The 14,363-nt window shown below is 41.9% G+C and overlaps 1 protein-coding gene across 18 annotated transcripts in view; it reads left to right on the forward strand.

The window, feature by feature from the left end:
* FOXP1 (forkhead box P1) overlaps window positions 1-14,363 on the forward strand; it is a 391,136-nt gene that overhangs the window by 353,193 nt on the left and 23,580 nt on the right. For all 18 annotated transcript variants that reach the window (XM_056335165.1, XM_056335159.1, XM_056335162.1 and 15 more), the window contains 2 exons: window positions 462-549; window positions 6,564-6,647. In XM_056335165.1, the coding sequence (XP_056191140.1) occupies window positions 462-549; window positions 6,564-6,647 (172 nt within the window). The remainder of the gene's footprint in view (window positions 1-461; window positions 550-6,563; window positions 6,648-14,363) is intronic.

A 14,363-nucleotide genomic window follows, 5' to 3' on the forward strand; every position in this document is an offset into this window, starting at 1 on the left:
TATGTGTTTTTTTGTTCTTTACACAATCATGTATTTTTTTTTAAATCATGTAAACATGAGGGTTCTATGGGATTTAATTATTCCTGTATTGCATGTGTCCGTTTAGATATATCCAGCATCTTATAGTCAAATAGTACAAAATTATATGAAATTATTTTACTATAATTTCTTGATCTCACTTTCATTTACCTAATTGGGGAAAAACAACTGTTCTGCAAAATTTCTCTTACGTACAAATAAACCTTCTTCTGAAAAAAAAATGCCTAAGATACAATGAGTGATGGGAAAGATAAACAAGCCAAAGCAGGACAGAAGAAAAAAAATACTAAAAATTATATTTAAAATCTCAGATATTAATGAAGACCTGCTGGATAACATTCAGATTGCTTATTCATCCTGGTAACTACTTTTTCCTTTTTGTTTATCCATTTCACTTAATGATTTTCTGTGTATTGTTACAGACATCTCAACAGTGAGCATGCGCTGGATGATAGAAGTACAGCCCAATGTAGAGTACAAATGCAGGTTGTACAGCAGTTAGAGCTACAGGTAAAATAAAATTTATTTTAATATTACCTCAGTATTAATCAAATCCAGTTCTCGACAGCAATAAAAAAAGAGTTCTGCTTTTTCCCCTATGATTGAAAACCAGCTTTCAAAACCTTCTTGTAGTAGTTTTAAAAACCGTCAAAAGAAACTGCAGCTTCATTTCCTCTTTTCTAAACCGTAACTTGAAAAGAAATAGGAAACTTAAACAGGCTGACTGATTGGAAATCCATCAGTATGTATCTAATGCTTTCTATAGTCACCGGGGGGGGGTGGAGGGGGGTGAGCGGAATGTGGTCCCCTTCGTTTAGAGTTGTTGATACACAGGGGAAATGGTTGATGTTTATTTCAAAACGCTGCATGACCTGGCTTGTTTGGTGGTCTCTCATATACTAATACTCTCCATGTATTATTATTATTATTATTGTTGTTGTTGTTGTTATTAGTATTATTATTATTTTGCCATTTGTAGCAAATATTTTTTCTTTGTGCCAAAAGGGGGTAAATTGGAATATATTGAATGTGATGCAAAGGTATGACCTGTTTGTGTAACTGCCTTTCCAAATGCTTTTGAGTCCTTTCTGTCTCCCTGCACCTCACTGCTGTGGCTGGGCAGCTTTGACAGTCTGTCTGTGTGTAGGCAAGAGGTTAGCAAAGAAGGGGAAATTAAAACAATGTTGTACATTATATAGTTACCAGCTATTGAAAAACCTATTTTGTATGCAAGACAGCAGCGTAGAGATATATGGAAAGCCTTGGGCTAAGTACAGAAGATAATTACATTTGGAATTTTACTGAGTTAAGTCATTTATAGCTTCAAATAGTTGGAGAGAAAAATCAGCAAAAACACACTTAAACTTCTTGTTGTTACTTTTCAAGATAAGCATTTTAAAAAAATGCCTTTTATCTTCTTATCTTACAAATTACCCTTTTTCTTTCATAGATATTCCCTAAATTTTACTTTCAGGAACACACTGGTCATGACACTCTTTCACTATTAGCTGAAGCAATACAAACTATTTTAATACAAGTTTTATAAAAATCAAACTATCAGTCATAAAATGTCAGTGTCTTGCGGAAAGTGTTATGAGAAAGTGTCTGTTATTTTAACAAGTTTCTTGGGAATTAGAGAAAAAAAAATCTGCACTCTTCCTTGTAAACTGAGATACGAGATAATCTTTTACCAAGCTGCAGTAATATTCAGGTTGAAGGTAAATCTAGATTCTTCAGTTACAGTCAGCCTGAAAAGCATTAATCCTTCTCTCCAGCAGTCGATGGGAGTGGCTGTGCCTGCAACTGCAGGAGGATGCCCTGTGTTGACAACTAGACAGGACTGGGATGATACTTGGTTGCCACCTCTCCATAAGCCCTTGACAATATTTATGAAAGATTTATCAGCCATGTGTTCTACTAATTGTTAGAAGTGACTGATAGTTCCAGCTTCACACCAGTTTAGTGCTGGGGAATACCTCTTAGCTTAGCTTACCTCATTGCATGGGAAGGCAGCATATGGTCCCCAAGACAAGAACGTAATTGCAGAGCGGTGTGAGGGCCAAAAAGTTCGGGGTTTGTTTTTAACAATCATATTAGTGCAGTAGGTAGGATGAACTGGAGGCTTAATTTAGACAGGGACGTTGATAACAGAGTGAGACCACCTGTGCATTGGCCAGCAAGGATAGGTGGAGGAGGAGGGTGGGTCCTGCTTGTGAAATGTACCTGTAACTCCCTTCTTCTCACTCTTTTTTCATCCTGTGTGTCAGTCCTCTGATACTTGAAAAAAAAAATAATCTGCCTAAATATGTATGAGGATTTATCCTGCATTACCTGGTTTGTCTGGCTGTGACCTATTTTGGCACAAAATCATAATAAAACAAGAAGTCTGGCCCAGTAGCAGGGTTTTCAATGACAAGGTCTGCAGCACCCAACGCGTTGTAGCAATAGCAGTTGGACTGAGACCATTGACCTGATGCTTGCGCAGGGGAGCAATTACCAGGAGAGTGGTGACAACAAGCCCTGGGGCCAACTGTTTTGAGTTTTGTGAGCTAGGTAGGTAGAAGAAGGACCCATAGCCTTTCCCACTTGACCCATGGTGCTCAGCACTGATGTGGAGCTTTGCCTTCCATTGTGTCACATGCTGTTCAGGGTCCCACACCATGGCAAGATCCAAATGCCTAAATGTACCTTTCCGTGCATGTACCGCCCCATCAAGACAGGGATAGAATTTAACAAATTCATTCCACCTGAGGGATGCACTTCAGGTTTTGAGTGTGATGGACCCAAATGTAAGCCTTCTTTTTTTCTTTAAGGTCTTACTTATTTTACGCACCATAGTTTTATCAGTGTTGTAGACAGAGATAAGTGTAATGTCTTTTAAAAAAAGTAATTTTTAAATTAGCTTTTTGAAAAAAACAGGTCAGATCTGTCTTGCATTTGATTGCAAATGCCCCTTTGTGAAGCTTTGATCTCAGCATTTCCATCACAAACATACTTAAAATATCATGGACAAGGTAGAGATCTCATATTTCATTCTGTTTAAACCATCTTGACATGATCATTTGTTGCCATTATAGTGAGAATTGGGCTGCTGGGTAAAACACAAACACAAGAACATGTCCTTCTCCTTAGCTAGTTCTGAGCTGGAATAGGACATCCATTTTGCAGCACCACCTTTGAGTGGAAAAACACTTCAGGGCAGAAACAAAGCTATGATAAGTTTAAAAAAGTATCTCCTAATGGGAGAAAATGGAGACAGCTGGCCATTTTCTGCATAGCGAAAATACTGCTTGGACCTGTTTTCCTAAAGCGTCCATTGACACTCATGGAAAGTGGGTCCTAAACCCTTCTAGTGTGCAGCCTAGCTAGGCACGGAATGGGAGGGAAGAGGCTATGTCTTGGTTGTCCATTGCATTGCCCATGACTGGCTTCCTTCTCCTTTGTCCTTGGTCTGTCCAAAATACTGCTGCTGAAGTGATCTCCCTTTCCTGTTGATGTGGCGGCGTTGTTCCTCTTGAGTGTCCTCACTGGGTTTCCATTTTCACATTCCTGCTCCTTGCCATTATTTTCTGTCTGATTTTCCTCCTGTGTGATTTCTCCATCATCTGTGCCTAATGCTCCTTGGTCACCAGAATCCTGTGCTGTCCTTTTGTCTTGAGCCCCTTCTGGCCTGTGCTTTTTGTGCCTTCCCTCTCCTGCTTTTTCTGCCTGTGTAGCTTTAGGATTTAACCTCACTGGGGTAAGCAAAGCATATGTCTTGGTGTATCAAGTTTGCAAAGCACGTACCTTGCTCCGGATGTGTTTTCTGTTGAACCACAGTTAGGCACCTACATCATGGTTGTACCCCACAGAGATGAAGGAAACCTCAAAAAATCAGACTTCTCATGAAGAACTGGGTGGCTATCTGAAAACTCCCACCATGCAGAGCTTTCCAAATGGGCAGAGGGAAAAAGAACGAGGCTTCAGATGGGGACTGTATTAATATAGTCCTCAGGCCCCCGTACAGAGCAGATCCTTTTGCACATGGCAGAACAGTCCTTGCCCAAGAAAGCTATTAGTAGATCAAGAGCATTTTCCTGTGTGTCTGGTAATAATCCCCATTTCTGGGCCATCTGCGCTCCAGAAAGTGCCACCAGTGAGAATTGGCTCCCATCGGTGGCCAAGTGAGCCCTCATGGCTTCTTTTCTATGACCCCAATGACCAGAGGGGCTACTAGTGACATTCTAGTTTTGTATCACTACTGCTTCCTGACCTAAGGGAAAAACAGTTTAAAGAAATTCTTCAAATTTTTTTACTTCTCTTCAGTGCTTTGAAACTGAGAGACCTCTATTTTTCATAATTTAAACTCCTGCCTAACTGGGTGAGTGTTTGAATTCCTAGACTATGACAAAATGCTAGCGTGTGTCTGCCTGAAATGTCGAGAGGATCTTTAACAACCTCCATCCACCAGAAACGGCGTTAAAAGCATTGCTAAGATGACGAGTGAAAACACTACAAACACAGACCCCGGCCGTTCGGAGGGAGGTGCAGCGCTCCCTTTCACCAGGGGGGCCCGGAGGAAGCACCGCAGGGTGTGCCCCGTGCTGCCCGGGTGCCTTTGCCTCCTGCCGCCGCGCTGGTGCAGGCAGGAAGCCTTCAGGTGCCTGCCTTTTATTTATTTTGGCTAACAGATGTTGTTCTTCTGCAGTAGCCTGCAGACCAAAATTTAATGCACGGATGACCCCGCCAAGCAGCTTGTGCGCCCAGTGAGTGACTGCTACGAATGAGAGATTGCACAACACAGCTGCACTGAGAGTACAACTATTTCTCAGTTTAAAATTGTTTCGTGTGAAGCACGGTGGCTGAGGGTGAGACCTCGCCTTTCTCTGTAAAGGTCCTCAGAGGACTCTCAGAGGGAGAAGTTTCTGCTGCAGCGCTATGATAAGAGCTGGTCGCTGCCCTTTGGCTCTTCTGTGAAGTCCAGCACAGATCCAGTGATGAGGTTGCAGATGATCTGCTGTAGGTGTCAGGTTTTCTCTCTTGTCACTGAGGTTTTTGACCAAGAAAAGAGCAGCTGTTTGAAAAGCCCAGTGATTTTGCTTTTGCACTTCTAGAGCACGCTGTGGTGACACTATTTTTTCCTTTATTTAATTCCTGTCTTGGAAACCTGCGTGCCAAGTTTTATCCCATCGTGATGCCTTTCTGGCATGGTCAGAAACCCCTCGCCTTGCGAAGAGCAAGACAACCTTGACTGTAAGGTTATGAATGGGGATTTATGACCAAGTCTCCTTTTATATACACTTAGCCCAACTTTACTGCTACAAACAGATGACGGTGATAAGGTGGGTAGGTTGTTTAAACCTTTGCTGGAATGCAAGCACGATTCTCCTCTTGGCACTAGGAATCTGGCTTGTCTAAAGCTCTGCAAAAATTGTCATTTGTAAGAACCTGATCCAAGTCCTGCTGGAAACAGGAACCTTTATGTTGGGCATGTAGGTTAGTAAACCCCTTTTTTCGTTAGTGTTATTTCTTAACATCTTTCCACTGTATTTTTTTTTAAAGCAGCTGGAAAAAGTCCTATTCACACATACAAAAAAATGTCTTGTTTTCAAAAATAATGAGATTTGGTGTCTGCCCAGTACATTGACATGCATTGGGAAGCCATCCTGGCTAAGGACGTGTACATAGGCTGTGATCCTGAGACACCAGCTGTGGCCTGGTACAGATATCAACCAAAAGATGCAAGAGACAATCAGAGCAGGATGTCCACCCCAACTCTTGGGCATGACATGACCGATGAGAAAGGGTGAAACCATCGGTCCTGTGGCATTGGGTGCCCTGAGATGAGTGCTCTGGGGTGGTTCCTGATGCTGTTAGTCTTTCCCAACCTGCAGCCCTCAGGCTTACGCCAAAGGCATGCTGGCAACTCACACTGCTGCTCCTGCCCCATGCTCAGGGTGCCCCTGCTTGGGTTCCCAGGGTGACCCGCCAAGGGGCTGTGCCACCTTCTCAAGTAAAGACAAGGTGCTTGCTAGAGCCGAGGCTGCCTGCTGTGCCCCGTGGAGTTGCCTTGTGTGGTTTAACCACTGCTGTCTCTGTGCTCACTGCACATGCCACAAAGCCTGTACGTGACGTAAAAGCCACCATCCATTTGTGCTGCTTGTTTTCTGGTGTGAAAGGAGGCAAATGCATCTCGGAGCTGCTGCCTTGCTTGCTTTCTGCTGTTCCTCCTGAGCTGGAGTGGGGCTGGTTAATAAACATGATTCACTGTTGTCTTTTAGCTGTCAGGGCTGGAGTGAAGCTCTTGGTGCCAGCAGGTCTAGCTCTTCTCACTCGAGGGCTAATGCATTTTGCTTTGGGAAATAGTGACACCCAGCACCATGCGTTAGCTTACCTCACGGATAGACCATATACAATTTCCAAACTACTCAGCAATAAAACTCTTCTGTCTCATGCCTCGGTGCCAGCTGTTTAATTAGGAATAAACAGAGGATGGATTTTATTCTTGCAAGTAACAGAGGATTGTTTTTTTTCTTCCCTTTCAGCTTGCAAAAGATAAAGAACGTCTGCAAGCCATGATGACACACCTGCATGTGAAGTCAACTGAACCAAAAGCCACCCCTCAGCCCGTAAGTACCAAACTGTGCTGAAAGCAAAAAAAACCCAAACAACAAACCACCTCACAACAAACTTCTTTCCTGTTCCCCACCGGAGCGCGTGATGCAAAGCGTGAGCCGCTTCAGAGCCGGTTGCGCTGGGGAGATGCAAAGTGCTGCTTTGCAGGAGGCGCTGCCACGGGCACCCAGGTTTCGTCATCCCCATCTCTTCGGGGAGTTTTGCTGTAAAGCTGGTGCATTGGGCCTTTTGCTGGCCTCACATACTGGCCTGTAAGTCACTTTGCATCAGTCTGACTTGCGTGAAATCTAAGGAAGTGTTAGGAGGGAGATGCAATTAAATTATTTTTATTATATTTATTTTGCTTTCTCCCTATCTGACAGACATTTACAGTAGAAGAGACTCTAGTTGAACTTTTCGATGGTAATCACGGCTACCCAGTATCAGGTTTTATACTGTTGAACCTGAGAAGAGAAACCTTCTCTGCCCCAGATTGCCCTTTAAAAAAGGGGTTGTGAGGGAAGCAAGTGGCTTTACAGCCCAGGAGAACTCCTGGGTGTCCCCAGACCCAGGCAAATCCACCATCTCATTCCCTGACCAAAATGACTCTTCTTCAGCTGTTGTTTTCTCCCAACCTCTTAATGCTGAAAATGTTCCTCAGAGCTTCCAATGATTATTCAAAATGGAGAGAGTGCTTTGCTGCTTGATTTTAAGATTTGTAAGATTTAAAGGTACACTGGCTTTATTTGATTTTGCTTTGAGTCATTGTGTGAAAATTAATTGAGCGTTGACAATCTATAGTTAGTACTAGCAATTTTAATCAATATGCAATGATGCAGCATAATGACAAAGTATTGGTTTATCTGTTTTGACTGATTTTTTTTCTATAAATAAAGCAAACACACACCCATATATGTGTGATTTATGGTGATAGAAATAAAAAGGAGTCAGACTATTAACCTAGCAAATATGGTAGCCTGCCAAGATGCAGTTGGTAGACAAAATTAATGTCTGAAACAGAACACATTACAGAGATAGAGAACATAAAATCATTAAACACTTCACGCACACATTTTTACTAGAAAAGAATTTCTCAGTTTCCATGTAGTTGGAAATAAATGGCTGCAGAAGTGCATAGGGAGGCTACTAGACAGAAAATTGCAGGCTATTCAGCAACACTGGAGCAGATGTCAAAGTCAACAGGAAAATTTGGTGCCTTCTTGGAGAGAGTTGAGGGGTAGGTATAAACCCTTCCATTTAAGCTGTTGAGATGCCTAAAATCGCTTGATCCGGTGGATACCAGCCCTCTAGACTAGAAACTACTTACAGTGTCTATAAAAATAGCATTCTTCTAGTTCCTCACATCCATCTCAGCCTGAATGCAAATGCTTCAGCGCATTGTTGGCAAAGTATGTAGACCCAACAGAATGGGGGGGGAGGTTTGGTTTCTATAGCTCTTACTGGATTAAAAATTAAAACAGCGGAATAATCTGGGAGTCTCAAAGCGCTCTGCCTTGAGGCCTTTCATAACAGCAGTGCCCCTCAGGAGGAAGGATTAAAAACTAAAGGGAGGAAATCATAAGAAGGCGAGCAGCGTTTGGCAAGGCAGCTCGTGATCGATGCTCAGCCGCGGAGGGCAGGAAGCTTTCGCGGGTGTTGTAGGCTACGGAGATACCAGGCGGTGTCGCCATGAAGATTAGTGTTAACAGCTAATAAACAGGGAAAAGCAGTGGAAAAAAAGTGAACGCAGGGGGAAAAGGGCTGTCTTGATTAGTATTAAAAATGTTTTACATTCTGGAAAATTATAGCTTTGTTGGGGACCTCCTACTAAATTTATTTTTAACTGCTCTATTGAAAATTCTGTACCACTAGTCAACATTATCTCTCAGTTGCTCAGCACAGTGTTTCTTTATTAAAAGAAATAGGCATGAATATTTTTGACTGAAAAATTAATAGCTTTTGAATTCATACACAGCAGGTTTTCTTTTGCAAAGAAGTCCAATATCGCTGCACAGCACTTCTATAACCATTTATTTAGAGTCCAAGTCAAACCTTTGACAGCTAGAGCAGTGTTACAAGCCAACATAAAGAACTCCAAGATGTAAACCAACAATAGGCAGTCTGTGTGAGGTTTGCCATTGTCAAATACATAGATTGTTTGGATTAGTTTATGTAAATGTACTGTTGTATTACCCTTTGGAAAAAAAAAGATCACATTTGTGTATGAAAAGTGGTTTCGTTCACAGGCAGCATTATAAATTCCTTATCCTTTAACTTACATGTTAGAAGTAAAAATTGGTGCCTGACAGGCCTATATTGTGTGGCACTCTGTTGTTGGATTGAAACTGCCTTCTTTTCATTTATTGAAATATAGAAAAATTTATTATAGATACCATCTGATAAATCAAAAATTATTAAAATATGTATAGGTGAAGCATTTGAAAATTAATTATAAAATGTAGAAGTATAGTGTTTTGCATAAATTGTGCTTTCCTAGTGAAAAAAAATACACCGGCATTGCATTGACTGTGCTAGACCCTGGTCCTTTTAACTCAGTGGGATAGGGCTTTGGTAAAAAGATCTGATGACCATTATTGCAGTGCAAAGTATTCTTTACATCCAGTAATTAATTTTTTTTTGCCAACATAAGTAATGCAAGGTGTATGTTAGAATTAATATATTACGGTACATTGGTGATTTTAAAGGAAAGAGCAGCTGCGAATCCAAACATAGCAATGAACTGGGATTTAAAATTACAGCCTGTTCATGACTGAGGAAATTTTTTTATTCTGCTTAAAGGATCTTAATGCTTATTTTTAAACTATTTTGTTACTGGCAGGTAAAATTGGTGACTGAGCATCTGTGTTAATAACCACATGCCGTTTGTAATCCACGCTGGCCACTGGTAGCGTTGTTGCCTTTTGGGCTTCAGGCAGAAGCTGAGTGGGTGGTTTTGGACCAGTTGGACCACAGCCATGTCGTTGGTGGTTGTGCATCAATTCCAAACTTGCCCAGCTTTGGGGAAGGGTTTCTTGTCCAGTCTAGCCATGTCCACCTGTCACATCCCCACCTTTGGGTGCCTTTAGCTCCTTGCAGTAATTTTGACCCAGGGAAGGGTGATGTAGTGCATTTCACTACACCAGTCCACCAAGAAATCTGTCCAGTAAAGCTTTTTAGTCCTGTTAAAGCCGATGAGATTTAAGTACGTTCTTGGGTGGTGTAGTAGTGGATGGCCTAAGTCGTTGGTGGATGGTTATGTACAGAGGGAGGTTGTGATGTCCGGGGTATGGCATGGGCAGCTCTTGCCCTGCTCCTGAGGAGGTGCTGGGCAGACAGGAGGGGACTGGGGAGGGAGAGCAAGAGCACATTAGGAGCTGGGGCAGTGTTCAGTGCTATGTTTAAAAATGTCCAACTTCATAATTAAGATGCCCAACAGTGCAGCACTTCAGAAGAAAATGGAAGTATTTCACAGCTTAGCACTTTGGAGAAGGCAAAGTTGTTCCTATTGGTGCTGTGTGTATTGTTTTGATGAGACTAAAGGGCTTGAATCAAGTGAGAACAAAGCTATCTGTGAGGGAATATGCTGTGACATTTTTGTAAGGTGAATTTTTTTCAAGGTAAAAAAAACATGTGAAACAAAAAGAACCCCACAATACATAAGTCGGAACAATAATTTCTCAAGAATTGTCATTCTGGTTTTGCTATTAAGATACCTTCTCCTACATGCTGTTTCCATTGGTGGTAGTCATCAGCATAATAGGTTGAAATGGAAATGTGCTTTCTTTTTGGGGATTAACTTATGTTGAAGTTCATAGGAAGGGGAGGCAAAGGAAAAAGCATCAACCAACAAGTAATTCTGCATACTAGATGCTATAGCCATCTTTTTAAAATAGACAGAAAACTTTTTAAAGTCACTTTTGGCACTTTAAATAAAATGCACTGTTAGATATCCCTTCTTTAATGTATTTTTTTACCCTAACCATAGCAGTTATGATTGTTTTGAAATACTGTTTTTAGCAACTGTAATAACAAAGCATTAAAAAAAAACCCCAGTCTTTTAACTGTTGAGGTAATGACTGAGCATTTTAGCTGCTGTAGCCATACTTTATAGTTTGAAAAAATAACGATATGCAGCAATAAAGAGAGATTCTCAAGCACAACAAAAGCTGTTTTTATATACTGGTTTTCATTAAGTCTCACTCCTCAGCTTCGGTTTCCTTAGTATTCCTGCCAATAACAACACCTGCTAAGTGATCGCTGCCTGCCAGGCTCTGCATCTAATACACTAATGCGTCCAGGCTGAAACAGGAGAGGAAGACACAGCATTTAACAAAGTTTTAGGCCCAGCGTTAGCTTTGTCCCACCCTCGGTGTCAAGATAAGGAGCCTCTGCTCCAGAGCGTTTCAGTCCCAGGAACCTGATGCGGGTAAATCCTCGGCCCTGGCTGGGACCAGAGTGGCAGCATCCTTTGCAGAGAAGTCAGTGCCCTCCAGTAGTGGGTATGGCTCCACTGTGACACTTAGAAATTTTTTTTTTTTTACTTTTTCTTTTTTATTCTTTTTTAAAAGAGTTTGACAGGCTTTTTTATCTGCAGCCACTATTGTCATGTAAAATGTTTACACAAAAAGAAATCAGACTTAGCCCTAGTGGGAGAGCCACTTACTGGAAATCTATTTTACGGGGTGAAGGAGAGGGTTACCTCTCTGCCTTGTTTATAACTGAAGAAAAAAAAGAAAATGACTCAGTCTTCACCTTTAATAGGAAGACATGACTATTTTGTGAAAGGGAAAGTTAATGATAAAATCCTAAGCAGGATACTGAACGCTGAAACAATTATGGCATTTAGGATTAAGTTAAAACAGTATGAGGATATGTTCTTAAAACCCAAAACTGAACAAAGCACCCAACAAGGCTCAGTGACTGAATTTGTAGAATTTTAGGACTTAAAAGTGGCTTAAAAGGCTTTGGTGTTTTTTCTGGGTTTTGTTTGTTTGTTTTTATTATTATTGTTTGGGGGATTTTTTGTGGTTGGGGGGTTTGTTTGTTTATTTTTGGGTTTGGTTTTTTTGTTTGTTTTTTTTTTAAGGCTGGAGGAAATCCTCCCTCCCCCCCTATACCCAGTAGAAATGTTATAAAGACATTTAACTCTTTGGTGCATGAGCTGTACTCTTCAGCGTACTTGGGGAGTGCCCCACATTGTGCCTTATTGAAGCACAAGAGTATTGCGCATTAAAGTGCTAACTCTGTGACTTAGGCTCCCTCCCCTCTGACAGCAATGATGCCTCATCCAAAACTCACGGTATGTGGGAAATGGGCTGTGTGCAAAATACCAACACGAACAACTTTTCTAATCATAGTTACTTGTTTTTAAATAGAAAATGCAAACAGGGAGAAACCGTGTCGAGTTTCCATCAGGAAAAGAAACCCTCCCAATCCAGTCCCTCCCTGATCTTTGCCCTGCACAGTCATCCACTGCCGCTTTCACGTTTCTAATTGATGCCAATATTAAGATTTAATAGTTTACCATTCAGATTAATAATTCAAGATGGCAACAAAACCAACACCATTCATAATTTGTTATTCTGCTCCAATTCACAACCGACTTTTCAGCCTTCGCGCTATAGATGCAACAAAGAAAGCAGCAGCGAAGGTCTGCGGAGGGAGCGCAGCCCTCTCCTCCCTTACCCTAGCTTGTGTTTTGGTAACAGCACCAGCAGGGATCGGACCCCGGCTGCAAGAAGAGAGTGTCATCAAATAAAACACGGAAAAAGGAAAAACTTCGCTAGCGATCGACAAGGTCGTGTTTCATTAACTTGTTGGTTCAGGCTTGCAAATGGTCGTCGGAGGTGAAACGCAGCAGACTCGCTGCGTTCCAGCTTTTTGTTCTCTCTTTCCTCACAGACTGCAGTCATGTTTAATTTGGAAACTGGGCTCCTTTGGCAAATTAGCAATTAGAACAATTTTGTGGGAATATGTATATGTGTCATTAGGTTTCCTGCAAATTAATAGCGAGAGCAGAGGTCAGGCAGAAATTTTCCACTTGACTGCAGCTCCTCTGTTGAGATTTGGCACTTTGTTTTGGAACGGCCACAGCTGCTCAAAGCCACAGTCTTCCTTTAGGAACTGTCTTTTAATTAGTTTACCTCGTAGCCATTATTACAAATATTACTACCTCCCCTCCTTGAAATAAAATTACTGTTTCTACAAAATATTCCGGTGACATCTTGCACCACTGCACATTGATGGTGGGGTCACTTGGATGCAGCGTTTAATCATTAGATCACCTCCATAAGCATCTCCTAATTAGAGTCCTTATAATACAATTTTATCTGGTAATTAGCTGAGATTGGCTGCTTCCTCTGTAGCTTATTAGTGGCAGCCCAGCAGTGGGTGTGAATCACAGTGTCATTTGTCAAGCCTGTTAAAGTCCCCCCCCTTTGCTCGTCCTCTTCTGTGTTTATGCCTAGTTGCTACCTACACTGAAAAGCCTAAAGAAATTTAACTCGATTCAAATTCTTGAAGCAGGGAATGCTGACCTTTGTGGATCCTTTCTCACAGTTCCCTAGTAGAAACAGATTAAATGTTAAGTTTTTACACACTAAAAAAGGAAGGGGACTCTTTTGAAATGGAGTGGTTGGAGCCGTAATGATGAAGCACGAGCAGTGATCTTTCCAACAGGAGGGCCCGGCTGCTGAGCCTGTGCTAGAGATGGGCACTTAAAATTGATGCATATTTGCTCGCAGTTATTGGACTGTTAAAATGTCCATTTAGAAACTGAGATAAAATACAGTAGATTTAATTTCATGGTGAGACCTGTCAGTTGTACTATTATTATCGTCACTGGTCCTTTTATCATATGTAATAGATGGATAGATGGATAACAGGGAGACATTACTCTATACGTGTCCTTAATCAGTGTCCTTAAATCACACCAGTCAACAAACGGACTGGGCTCTCGTGGGCAGCACGTGGCGGCAGTGCCCAGCACGGTGGGTTGGGATGCTGTGCTCACCTCCTGGCTGCAGTTGGTCCACGCCAGTGCAGGAGTCTCTGGGAACTCAATACCCATATTTCAGCACCTTTCACGAGCCCTGGCTGGGTTCGCACTCTCCAGCTTTGCCATGAAGCGTTAAATATTTCCCACTGGAAGGCGAAGCGTTGTTTGTAAGCACCTGCGCAGAAGGAGGGGATTTTGCAGGTCTGCTGCTCAGCACGTCCGTTCCTTGGAGCAGTGCTCGAGCTCCCGGCGCAGCTTTACAGCCAGCGGGCTCTGCTGGGCATTTGTGGCTGGGACTCCCCTCGCCGTCAGGAGGGAAAAGCAATTTATCTGTCGCTCAGCTGTGCCCTTTCTGTGGGCAGTGCGCTTTTTGTGTTGGTATCCTCTCTGTAATATTTAAGCCCCTTATTTTCCACTACCTTTGTTTTGGATATGTCCTAGTATTTTTATAATGAAACGTTACTTGTGGCTATTACCTCATATGAGGGATGCTAATAGGAGTTTTCATATCTGGTTACTTTCATACAAGGAAAATGATACAGTGCCTTATGGATAAACACGAGGTATTTAGGGACATAGCTGAGTAGTGCGCCTTGCCTTCATCTGAAAAGGTTTAATGTCCAGCATAAAGGAATTTTAATCATGAACAAAAGTTGTAAAATTCTGGCCCTGTTAAATTCAGTAGGAATTTTGCTACTGACTTCAATGGGGTCGGGATTTCACCGAATTATTG

The sequence above is a fragment of the Falco biarmicus genome, chromosome 4 (genome assembly GCF_023638135.1).
Source record: "Falco biarmicus isolate bFalBia1 chromosome 4, bFalBia1.pri, whole genome shotgun sequence".
Lineage (NCBI taxonomy): Eukaryota > Metazoa > Chordata > Aves > Falconiformes > Falconidae > Falco > Falco biarmicus.